The 13,011-nt window shown below is 41.7% G+C and overlaps 1 protein-coding gene across 1 annotated transcript; it reads right to left on the bottom strand.

The window, feature by feature from the left end:
• Positions 1-386: 386 nt before the first annotated feature.
• On the bottom strand, positions 387-12,508 carry LOC123135344 (wall-associated receptor kinase 5). The gene is made up of 3 exons (XM_044554371.1): positions 11,551-12,508; positions 11,294-11,458; positions 387-1,600 (listed from the first exon to the last, which is right to left on the bottom strand). Exons 1-3 carry the CDS (start codon positions 11,981-11,983, stop codon positions 594-596), a joined length of 1,605 nt encoding a protein of 534 aa, XP_044410306.1. The 5' UTR covers positions 11,984-12,508; the 3' UTR covers positions 387-593.
• Between the last annotated feature and the right edge of the window lie 503 nt (positions 12,509-13,011).

The raw sequence follows: 13,011 nt of genomic DNA, 5'->3' as shown, positions 1-13,011 counted from the left end.
TTCCTCTTGGGTGGCGCTGGTATGCTGGCAATGCATCTGTGACCTTCCGGGAGGCCAAAAGTAAGCAAATCACTGTTGCTTTAATAAATGTTCTAATGTAAAAATGATCTGTGTAGATGGTTGCGGATGTGTGTGACAGCTCAAACACATTGGCTATGTTCGGCATATTTGTTTTCTCTGTAACATTTGAGTCATTCATTTGGAAGTCTGCAATTGAACATTTGAGTAGCAACGAGTTAGGAGTATGTTCGGTACTACTTGAATATGATTATATCCTTTTTAAGATGACGATGAGCTGAGCTACCATCGATGCAGAATGCTCGAAGCGAGAGAAATCGAGTAGGAAAGGATGCGAAGGTGTTTCATATAAACTGTAAAGTGCGCACTGCAAGCAAACACAATGTATTATTTATAACACGGTTACCAATTTGGTAAAAATGTAGTGCTTTGACATACGGTTACACAACAGTAGAAACACAGTTACAAATGCAGCCTAGGAGCATTCGGCCACCATGCAAAACACGGTAAAATTATTTTCTTGTAACCAAAGAGGCCTCTCCAGTGCTCCTGTTTTAAGATTTGTCAAAGATAACTTATTGACAAACATCTTGCGCCTTACGAGACCGACTCAGTATGTGTAGTCGTTCAGCTACCTCCATCATGGTTGGTCGTTGATCCACATCAAGGCTAAGGCATTCCATGGCCATACATGCTAGACTGTCAAGAAGCTCCAAATCTTTTGTTATTGCAATTTCTTTGTCGAAAAGCTCGGTCGCTTTTCTATGTTTCATATGGGCTTCAACAAAGCTCTTTACCAAGCTGTTATTCTCAGAATGTAGGGCCCTCCTGCTGCTAATAACCTCAAGGATCACAACTCCAAAACTGTAGACATCACTTTTTTCGGTGAGTAGGCCTTCTTGCAAATATACTGGATCCATATAATTCAGGTCGCCGATGACTGACCCAGTGTGTTCCTTATCTCTCACAATCAACCTAGATATGCCGAAGTCTGAAATCTTGGGTACAAAGTCATCATCCAAGAGTATATTTGCTGGTTTGACATCACCGTGAAGAATTCTAATATTTGCTTTTGAGTGCATATAAGCTAGACCATCCGCTGATTGTGCAATGATACTTAAACGTGCATCCAAGTTTAGAGCCTCCTTGGTATTGTTGTTGTTGTTGTGAAGAATGTCGTGGAGGCTACCCTGGGATATAAACTCGTAGACCAGCATGGGGGCGTCAACTTCGAGGCAACAACCAATGAGCCTAACAATATTCTTGTGGATGACTTGAGATTGGATGATGACTTCATTAGCAAATTGTTCATTCTCTAGCACAGTACCATTAATTGGCTTCTTGATTGCAACTAATTTATTGTCTAGAAGGCCCTTGTAAACTTCACCAAAGCCACCTTTTCCAATTAAGTTGTTATTCTTTAAAATTGGCTTGAGCTCCTCCTTTTTGAAAAGTTTAATGACATTTGCCTTCTCTAATATAGGACCACCATTCTTTGTGAAAAAATCTTTTGTCTTCTTTTTTTCTTTGTGAAGAATAACAAGAAATAGAACCACCATGATAAGAGTACCACCTATTGCACCTAGATGGACAAGACACAAAGTTAGTTTATACAAAAAAATCGCAATTACATATCTACCAGAAAAGGAGTAGCAGAAAAAAAAATCACATTCACGACATTAATAGAAATTAAGCGCTAGAACTGAGTGACTGAAATCCTCTTAAACAACTTTACATGCAGCCCGTATCCACAAAGATATGTAAACACATTTCCTATATCATATGCATGTTAGCACTAGCTAACGTTCCGCGTGGCTAGGGTTTGTTTTCTCTCAGTGAGCCCCCACCGTAGACTCTAGTCTGTCTGGTGATCTCATCACTGCCTCACATCTGATCGCTTTGGCTGCTATCCTTCTAATCCAAGGTTGCGCCCCCAGTCATCCGGTCCCAATGTCAACCACATCAGACGTGCAGTCCTCCACCAATATTGGATTGTGGGGGGTTTCTCATGGTGATCCAGTAAATTGTTTTGACTAGTTGGAGCTACATGATGAGGAATTTGATGGTGTAATCTTTGAAGAGGATGATCAAATCTCTAGGAGGGGGTCTGCTGGTGGCTAGGGTTCTTACTTAAGAACTTCATTCAAGGGGCACTTTTTTGAAACATGAGGGCCGCGTCTAACCTCACTCAGACCACGCGTTTCTTGCTGATCGGTGCCAACCACTTCGTGGTAGAATTCCTCTGTCTGAGTAACTGGGAATGAATCATGGTGCAAGGGCCCTGGCTCTTCCACCATTGGGCTGTGCTACTGCGCCCGTATGATGAATTCATAAAAGCAGAAGCGATAGAGATTGTTCATATTCCCACCTGGTTAAAAATCCACAACTACCATATGGCTACTACAGGAAGGGTTTGATTGAAAATCTACTAAAGAATGTGGGTGGAGTGCTAGAGGTGAGGACCACTCGAAACACCAGGGCGCTCACATCCAGGTGTGAGTTAAGCACGATTTCCGGAAGCCCTTGGAAAAATTTGAGTATTGTGAAAGCTAAAGTCTGTCATGTTTACGTGATCAGGTACAAAAACCATGTCTTGTTCAGTAATGGTTGTAGCATCATCGAACATGATCATAAAGAGTGTTGTATTGGTGTGTTTGAAAAGACGGGTATGAAATATGGTGACTACTTATATGTTGACCCTCCTACACGTGTCTGTACCAACTAGAAGGCAAGGTACAACCTAGGCAGTCATGGTGGTAGAGCAAATCATGGCAGAGGCCATGGGTCAGGTGAAGCAGCTGCTAAGGGCATGTTTGATTCTTTTATGGAGGATGCGGACCTAAGGATACTGCAGCTAGCTTTGGAAAACTAGAGAGTAATTGGGGCATTGAATTGGATAGGTTGATCTAACTGCACCTACAAGAAAGAAATTTGTTACTGACCGATGGCAACTACAACTATTATTTTAAATGTGTTATCCCCCTTAAGATTTGATATGGCAACTAGAACTACTTTTTTTGTCCCTAATTTTTTGAGAACTGATCCTTTTATCAGACAACTAAATACATATAACATAGTCAAAAAAATAAAACATATAATTTGACAACTAAGTAATTTAAAAAACTTGATCACTAGTTTTTATAAAAAGGACAAGCTTTATAAAAAAATGGAAACTGGATAGAATTAAACTGACAAGACTAACAAAACATCATGACAACTAGAGTTTACAATAACTGACAAGTGTTAAGAGATTACATGGCAGCTGGCTACAGTAAAATAGACAAGTACCACGCGGCATGTCATTTTTGAAATGAAAAAAATGAGTGACAAGTTTTATGAAACAGCATGGCAACTACCTGGGTAGAATTGAACTCACAAGTGCATTACAACACCATAGCAACTAGTTTTTAAAATGGCTGGCAAGCTTTATAAAACAACATAGTAACTGGTAGAATTAAACCAGCAAGTACGGAGAAGTCAATAATTCATGGCCACTCTGTTGTAAATAGTGGTTGCTCCTGCTCTTTTTACCTTCACCTGTACCAATAGTATATTTAGGCCCTTCCCAGTGCTCCACGATGTGCAAATACTAAGCATCCCACATAGGCAAAAAATTGACGTGCACTAGTAGAAAAGGGGGCAATGGTCCAGGCCGGGCCAGCCCATTAGTCCCAGTTCAGTCCAGAATCGGGACCCATGGGGGCATTGGACCCGGTTCGTGAGCCCCGGGGGCCGGCCGGGCCACGTGGGCCATTGGTCCCGATTCGTCTGGACCTTTTGGTCCCGGTTGGTGAGACGAACCGGGACTAATGGGCCTCGCTCCTGGCCCACCATCATTGGTCCCGGTTGGTGGCATGAACCGGGACCAAAGGCTGCCCTTTAGTCCCGGTTCACGCCACCAACTGGGACTAAAGGGTTGGTCCTCGTTGCGGTCAGAGTTTAGTCCCACCTCGCCAACCGAAGGGCGCTCACACCGGTTTATAAGCCCCTCCCTCTCTGCCTTGTTGAGCTCCTCTCAAAGTGAAAATAGGTGCCCTTATACAGGGAATTTGACCTAAATTCATACTAAATTTCTCTGAAGTTAGTAGAAATTTATTTTGAATTTAGGTTGAATTCTCTCTATAAGCGCATCTATGCTCATTTTTTTAGTAAAGTTAATCACAACTATTTTTTCTTCTATTTATTTCTGAGTAGTTTTTTATATAGTTTTTTATTCTTTTCTGCTATATTAAAAATAAAAAAGAGGTGCAATGCTCGTTAATTAGCTTCAAGCCTTTCGGAATAGTGTAAATTGCACTCCACATAGCTCCGTGCAGTCTACCCTATTCCTCAAGGTTTGAAGCTAAGCAACGTGCAGGTGAGCATTGAGCCTCTTCTTCATCGTCTCTGCACTCAGGGCTTATAAACCGCTGTGAGTGCCTCTCGCTTGGCGAGGTGGGACTAAAAAACAGTTGCAGGAAGAATCAACTAAAAAAATCTTTTACCGGTTCATGCCACGAACCGGTACTAAAAGGTGCTCGTGGGGCACCAGCCTTAAAACCTGTAGCAAATAAAATGCCTTTGTAACAGCCTTAGAACTGGTACCAAAGGAATCAACTAAAAAGCTTTTATAAACGTCTAGTATTATTGAAACTAAAATTATATAGAATTTTGTTACAAACTTTAATAGCAAAAAGAATTATCATAAAAGAAAATAAATAAGTAATTAGAATTCTGTTCAAAACATTAAAAGCAAAAAGAATTATCATAAAAGAAAATAAATAAGTAATTAGAATTTTGTTACAAACTTTAATAGCAAAAAGAATTATCATAAAAGAAAATAAATAAGTAATTAGAATTCTGTTCAAAACATTAAAAGTAAAAAGAATTATCATAAAAGAAAATAAATAAGTAATTAGAATTTTGTTACAAACTTTAATAGCAAAAAGAATTATCATAAAATAAAATAAATAAGTAATTAGAAACAAAAAAGAAAGCAAAAAAACTGGGAAAAATTAAAAAAAGTGCCACCTACAGGGCCACCACGGCCTGCATCCGACTAGAAACCCATTACTAGGGTTAGGATGCAGGCCCGCAGTAGGCCTAATAGGCCCACAAGCACATAGAGGGATTTTAGGCCCGTAAGCCTGCAGTAGAGAGGAGCTCGAAGTGGTTGGTTCCACAGGGCTTATAAACCACTCCAAGCCCCTCTCGGCTAGCGAGATGGGACTAAACATAGCACCGCACCGCTTCAGTTCTAGCACACGACCTTTGGTCCCGGTTGGTGGCTAGAACCAGGACTAAAGGGGGCATTGGTCCCGGTTGGTGTCCAGAACCGAGTCAAATGCCCAACTTTAGTCCCGGTTGGTGGCACCAACCGGGACTAAAGGCCTCCGTTTCCCGCCCTTTGGGCTGCTGAAAAGAGGCCTTTGGTTCCGGTTGGTGCCACCAACTGGGACTAAAGGGGTGCATTGGTCCCGGTTGGTCTCACGAACCGGGACCAATGCTCTGGCTATATAACTAGCACTCGTCAAAATTTCGTTCAGTTTTTTCTTCCCCGCCCCGACGCCGCCAGGCTGCCCGTATCCGCCTCGCCGTCGCCGTCGTCGCCCCGCGCCGTCCCGCGCCACCCCGACGCTGTCGCCGCCCCCCGCCACGCGCCCCGTGCCCCGCCGGCCCTTGCACGTCGCCGCCCCGCCCCTGCCCGCGCCGCACCGCCGCCTCACCGTCGACCGTCGCCGCGCCACCTCGCCCCGCGCCGCACCTCGCCGTCGTCGTCCCCGTCCCCGACACCGTTGCCGTGAGCAACTAATTTAGATGTGTAGTAATTTTTTTTGTTAGATTTTTTTGTAGTTTCGTAGATTTTTTTGTTAGATGTGTAGTAATTTAGATGTGTAGTCCATAGTTTTTTCTGTCAGATTTTTTTTCATATTGTGTAATTAATTTGTTCATATTGTGTTAGATTTTTCTTTGTTAATAGATTTTTTATGCAAAGATGTTTGTATGTTCATATATATGCATGTTTGTATGTTCATATATATGCAAAGATCGAATATGTCAAATTTTTATGACTTTTTTTTTGTTCATAGAATATTTATGATTTTTTTCTGTTCATAGAATTTTTATGATTTTTTTATGTTGTAATTTTGTTCATAGAATTTAATGATTTTTTTGTTCATTGTATTTTCTTTGTCAATTTATTGTGTATGTATAGGAAAATTGTGAATGATAGAAGTCATTTATGAATATGTTCATATTTAGAATAGAGGAAAAATAAAAAAATAAGAAGAGAAAGTGTTTAATATAATTAGTTAGAAAAATAATAGAAATATAGTTAAACTAGTTTATTTTTAGTAAGTACTACTTTATGATAATTCATAGTAAGTGCTTCATATATAGTTGAACTAGCTATAGTTGATTTAATAAACTACTTTATTTTACTATATACAGAAGTAGTTTGTTTTTCGTAAGTACTACTTTATTTATTTATAGTAAGTGCTTAGTAGTTGAACTAGTTGATTTAATTAATAAAACTACTTTATTTAACTATATATAGAACTAGTTCCCGCATCGACGTCGGGCTATGCCTATCCCGCATCCTCGTCGACGTCGACTCGGCGGTGGAGGCCTGCTTGATCAGGGCCATGTTCGGGACTGGGCTCCGCCGGGCTGGTATTGGGTGGTACTACCTTCCAAGGGACGTAGGTTGGTGAGGAGGCAGCCCGTTGTTGACCCGATCCTTGTTTGTGGCGGTCGCGTGGACCAGTGATAGTGCTGAGACTTTCGGACACCGCGGAGGTGGTACGTCACCGTGTACGCGAGGAGGACGAGCATGTCCGTCGCTACATGGTTGCATTGGAGGGCAGGTAAGACAATACCTGGCAGGTTCTTCAGGGATCTCACTGGAGCTATGATCCTGTGATGGTTCCTTATCTTTGGGTGTCCACCACCCACGACGATACCCTTCGGGCGCTACGGTTCTAACTGTATTAGTGATGCTATATGTATGATAGTATTCGAGGAGTATTAGTGATAAAATTCGATGATGTACGGACACAAGAGATGATGTACTTTTGCTTATAATTGAATGCATGCATGCTAATTTGAATACTTTATTTTATGATTTGGTTTTGCTTATTGAATGCTCATATTGGAAAAGAAATCCTACTTTGAATGCTAAAATCGTGGGGGTAGCTTCTCCTTCATTCCCGGAACTACTTTATTGAATGCTCATATTATGAACATAGGCCGGAAATGTCGTACTCGGACGACGAAAACCGCCCGGGGGAGTGCGACTGGTGCCACGATGACCGAGATATGTGCGACAGGTTCATTTAGCTGGACGAAGATCGGCGCTTCAGCATTAAGCTCGAGGAGACCTTCGATGTTCATACGGTACGCAATGACGACGATAGTTTTTTTGGTAATTAGGCATGACTTCAACTATTTTAACGTGTATTTTTCATCTTTTCCAATTCGACTAGCTTATCCCATGCTATGCAAGACGCTATGTCTTGGAGAGTATGGGTTTTGAAGACCATGAAAGTATGGAAACCAAAAAATTCTCCTAAGGACCCATCATGGTGTGGATTTTCTAGTAAAGTTGTACAATGCTGAGAGTGTAACCCATTTTGGTTGCAAAAATTGGGAAGCACTTTGCAAGATGTATGGTTTTGATGAGGGTATGCTTGTCACCATGGATCTTGGTGATCCTACAATCGAGCAAGACAATATGGAGATTTGGGTCCTGATGGATACACCTCCAATTTCTCCAATTTTATATTGTTTATTTCAAAATAGTTGACAACTTATTTCCATTGACAGCTTATTTTGATTGTTCAAAGAATGTGCGGAAGATGGTAGACAAAACCCACTACACCGATGGCTCCGAATTAACTTATAAGGAGAAAAATCATATGATCGCATTTTGTACTGATCTTGAGAATTACAATATCTACAATCGAACTACTCAACATTATGGTCAATACGTGCCACTAGTGCACGTGTTGAACTACGGTAACTACCATGGAGATACCCTGATAAGATTTTTTACTATTACGACATCCGTGCATCTTTTTGCATACTTCTAAAACTAGTACATCATTGCTAACTACGAAGTTATTACTATGTTTTTCAACAGAGAATCCCAGAGGATTGTGTGCCTCATTTGATGTATTAGAATGGCAGCCTTCATGTTTTGAACATATATCCAGGTCATCCTACGAATCTCAACTGTCCATACCGGATTTCTAAAAGAAGTGGAGACATGACAATCAAAGAATGGAAAAAATGTATGGACAGTCGTAAGGAGCTTCTTGGAAGCAAAAGGAAGCGAAGCGCAAGAATTGGAGACAGGATGATCTCCATTCTTCATAATGGAGAGTCAGGGTCTATATTATTTTATGCTATTTTACCTTAAGGGTGTTTAGGTACTACCTGATACTGATGATCATGTCCTAAGAACAATTATGTAGGGTTGGGTTCGATGACTATGAGGATGATGATCGTATGACTTATTATTAATAACGAGTAGAAGTTGTATGATGATGCATGATTAGTAGGACTTGTTATTATATATGATGATGTATGATGCGAGCATGCATGAGTTATTATATATTTGCGGGTGAAATGAACATAGTAGTAGCGTTGGTAAACCAAGGACGAAGATATAAGAGAGGACACTTCTCTCTATTAGTTAGCTAATAACAACCTAAAAATAACCCCATAAACCCCTAAACCAGCCACTTTTTTTTTTAAAAAAAAAACCTCAGCTCCAGCCAGCTGCTGACGCGTGGAAGCCTTTTGGTCCCGATTTATGTCATAAACCGGGACCAAAGGCCCCCCTGCCTGGGCTACCGGCAGCGGCCACGTGGATGCCCATCTGTCCCGGTTCGTGTAAGAACCGGGACTAAAGGGGGGAGGTATTAGTAACGACCCATTAGTCCCGGTTCATGAACCGGGACTAAAGGCCCTTACGAACCGGGACAAATGCCCTGTTTTCTACTAGTGGTGACAAAGTAATGAATGAGAATATAGTTCACTCTGGTGACCCCAGGAAGAACCAACACTAAGCACTCAGACCATGCAAAACCTTAAATGCAAGAAGCTTAACCAATGAATGGGGACTTTAGTTGCTAAACAATTAAATGAAAAAACTTAACAACAAGAAGCTAAGCAACTATACATTTGGAACTTTTGTTGCTAAGCCTTTTGAGGCCAGTCGTAATGAGGAGTATCGTATACTAGTATCATGCGTATCATACTACCTCTCTCTCAGTTTATAGGGCGTGCGCGTACCCTTAGGTCGTCAATTTGACCAACCTAATACAAGTCATATATTATAAAAAATATACCAACATAAACTTTGGAGTTTCTACTTTCAAAAGGTATAACTTTTGTGTTATATAGTTTATATTAGGGTGATAAAATTGGCAACCTAGGTATACGCGTAGGACTTGTAAACTGAAACGGAGGTAATACTACTATATGATACTACCTCCCTAATACACAGCATCATGTAGTATTTTATTTATTACCATGCATGACACATAGTAGCATAGCATGTATTATGATCCCATATCATTATATGATACTCAACCCTCTCTTTCTTCATTTAATTCTATGCCAACACAATGAAATTGCCTAGTTGACAAGCATGATACTAGATATGATACTCCCATTATGACCAGCCTAATGCACTTGGCACCTCACCTACTCCTTCCATCCTCAAATAAATAGATAGATAGAAATTTTAAAATAGATTATGAAGTGAAATAAAAAATACATTGGGAAAGTGCAAACCATCTTTTTTTAATTACCCAACCTCCAATGAGCTAAATGACTGTAGAAAGTGAGGAGAACATGTGTTGAATATTATTAGTCTTGATTTCTATCTGATGAGAGAGTATTAGTTTTTTCTACATTAAAATGCATTGAGAAGATAGAAATACACATTTTTTGACATATTTCGAATGTAAACATCTACTTATTTGGAATCTTAGGGCGTACGTAGTTTAGAACCTTTAGGCCTCATTCGGTTTGGAGGATTTTTATAGGAAAAACATAGGAACAAGGATTCCAGAGAATTTTTTTCTATGTATGCATTTGGTTTGTAGGAAACGCGTGTAGAAATTTCCTAGGAATACTATTCGTTTCCTGTGTTTTGAAAAGAAACTGTGCATACACTCAAAGCTCGTTTATACGTAGAAACAAGACAAGCCAATTGCCTACGATGGCAAGTATCATCCTATCAAATTTTTATACTAGTTCTAATTCCTACGTTTTGATTTTCTCCAAGCCTGAGGAGCCCTCACTGTGGAGATGTAGATCTAGCTACTCGATTAATGCGCTGCGAGCTGCCACTGTCAGCCTTTTACTTTCACTAGGCCATGCGCTGCATGCGTTGCCGCTGCTCCTTTTTTTATTTGCTTCTTTATCACGAGCTGCTAAAGCTGGCATGGGCTGTCGGTCGAAAAAGAAGGATGCGGGCCCACTCTTTTTTAGTTTTCATATACAATTTTTTTTGGTTTATTCTGGAAATCTTTTGTCTGCTCGGGACACGTGTATTATTATTATTTTTGCATGGGATACATATTTCAATGCTTTTTTTACAAAGGAATCTAGTTTTTTTGGCGTTGCACAGGTGTTTCTTTTTGATGATTTATATTGTCATATTTATGGAAGCAGGTTCCTCCTTGAAGATTCATATGATTGAAGGCAAATATTTAGTTTGGACTGCAGATTGCAGACCAACCGTTTGCCTGGTGCCTAGACCCACAGTGTGATGTGTACTCATTTTCTTGGTACTCCAAAAGCCTTTCCAAAGAGAAAAACAAGAAGAAAAAAAACTAAGTGGTTGTTTGGATAGATATTATATACAAAACGCGACCCCTACAAATTAGAAAAATTGTCTAACCGAATAAAATCTTGTTTGGCTGTTCCAACAAATGCATGGATATAGAAAACATGGTTCTCATAATCCCAGAATTTCATGGTTATGGAAAAACTAGAATTAGTGGTTTTTTTGTAAACGCGTTTGGCAATACTGGATCCTAATTGACTCACGGACGTCCTACTCTTTTCTCTCAGCCTACTCCTTCCTCATCTCATGAGAGAGATCAAAATCCAAACAAGAAACTAGAGAAGCGAGCTTTAACTTCTCTAACTCCAGACATGATTGCTCGTAAACTGACACCGAATATTCACAAAAAAACTAGTCAAACTGATTTTACGAAAACTCATGGCTAATTATCGCTATCCAAACAATGCCTAAGAGTGCAGTGCATTAGTAGCTTACCCACTGTCGCCTTTGCCGCTGGGGTGAATACAGATTTGCATGTTCCTGTTTTGCCATGGCCTTTCATTCCAAATTTGCATGGACAATCATAGCCCCCCAGCGTGTTTTTGCAGATCCCACCACTTGAGCAGGGATACACTTCAGGATGCTTGCATTCATCAATGTCTGAAGAATCAACACTAGGGGGAGTTAGAAGAATTGGTAGGGACAATTTATAATAAGCACGTGTGTATGTATGTATGTATGTATGTATGTACCTTGGCATCCGTTCGGGACGTAAGGGTTGCCATCGTAGTTGTCCCAGCACTTGCAGATATAGCCAGCGGTACGCGAATTTGTTGTATTGGCGCAAGAGCTGTTGCCGCTGACGCAGGCATAGTCGGGAGGCGGTGGAGTCCATTCCGATGGACATGAAGTGTTCCCGGCGTCGAAATCTAGCACGAGGGGAACGCCCCGGGGGAACCTTTTGAGAAGCGTCATGTTGCCGTACATGTCGAGCGTAGAGAAGTTGTACCATGACCTCTCCACGAGCATGCCGTAGGAGCACGACGAGTTGGTTTGCCTCGTGCTTGAGCTGTTGGGTATCTCGTGCTTGAGCTGCAAGCCGAAGTTATTGAAGTGGGTGTTGAGTGGGAGGGTGGCCTCGCAGCAGCCCTGCCCCGTTCCTCGCCGTCTGGATGTGCCTATCATATGCAAGGCAAGAGATTTCCTCCCCCGTACGACCGTATGTCAGTTGAGGCTCGGCTCTATAGCCGACACCCACAAGAATATTACCTGTCAAGGAGACGGTGAAGGGCTTCTGGAAGAAGCAAATATAAGAGACTATGACCACGGTCCTGGTGTTATTTGACCTGCATCGGTACGAGACAGGGGCGTATGCTCGTGCCTCGCCCGTGGCAACTGATATGCTCTCCAGCTCCAGCGGCTCTGTTGTATTGCCAACAAGGAATGTGCGGGAGTGGTTGCACAAGACCTCAAAGCCATGGCGAGAGCAGCCGGGGCCGATGCTGAATGGGAAGGGGATGATCATGTCGCCGCACGTGCGGCGGCAACCAGGTCGCTGCTCTTCAGCCGCGGCGGAAAGGATGAGTACTAGGATTACCGGCGGCAGCAACTGCCACCGGCGCTGGGAATGGTATTGCAAGCTGGGCGTGGCCATGATGGTGCCCTTTCCTCTCTATGTGGTATGGACCAGGGATGATTACTTGTGATGCACACCCTCGCCCTGCCTATTATACATGCCAGTGGCCAACATGCTGTGGAAGCAGCTAGCCTAGCTGTAGCTACTTCGTTTGATAGTGTCAAAAGCAGCGGCACACCATCGCTGCTTATTATTTAATTCTTTTTAGTCAAAAGTCCCCGGCCAGCAAAATAAAAAGGCAGAAAGACGGCTCAAAAGCTGATGCGCAACAGCAAAAAAAAGGCTAAGATAAGATGCCATGAGTGCTGCTCAATAAAGATACATTCCAATGAGGGCTTTAAATCGGAGCAAAGAGACTCGACTTTCACGCTGTTTCATAAAGGAGGCCATCGCCCGGCTTGAAATTAATGAAGCCCTTATAACAACCGGTGCAACACAATACCACACACATAACAAAAATAAAACGAGAAATCTAAATACCTGCTGACTGTCAGTTTGCAATAGGCACGTACGAGCCTTTTTTGGGCGGTCTTTTTTTTTAATTTCGGTAAAAAAATAGGAGTGCTGGGGGAGTCAA

Source organism: Triticum aestivum, chromosome 6B (genome assembly GCF_018294505.1).
Source record: "Triticum aestivum cultivar Chinese Spring chromosome 6B, IWGSC CS RefSeq v2.1, whole genome shotgun sequence".
Classification (NCBI taxonomy): domain Eukaryota; kingdom Viridiplantae; phylum Streptophyta; class Magnoliopsida; order Poales; family Poaceae; genus Triticum; species Triticum aestivum.
The sequence above is the reverse complement of the archived record's forward strand: the minus strand, read 5'-3'. Positions and strand labels throughout refer to the sequence as shown.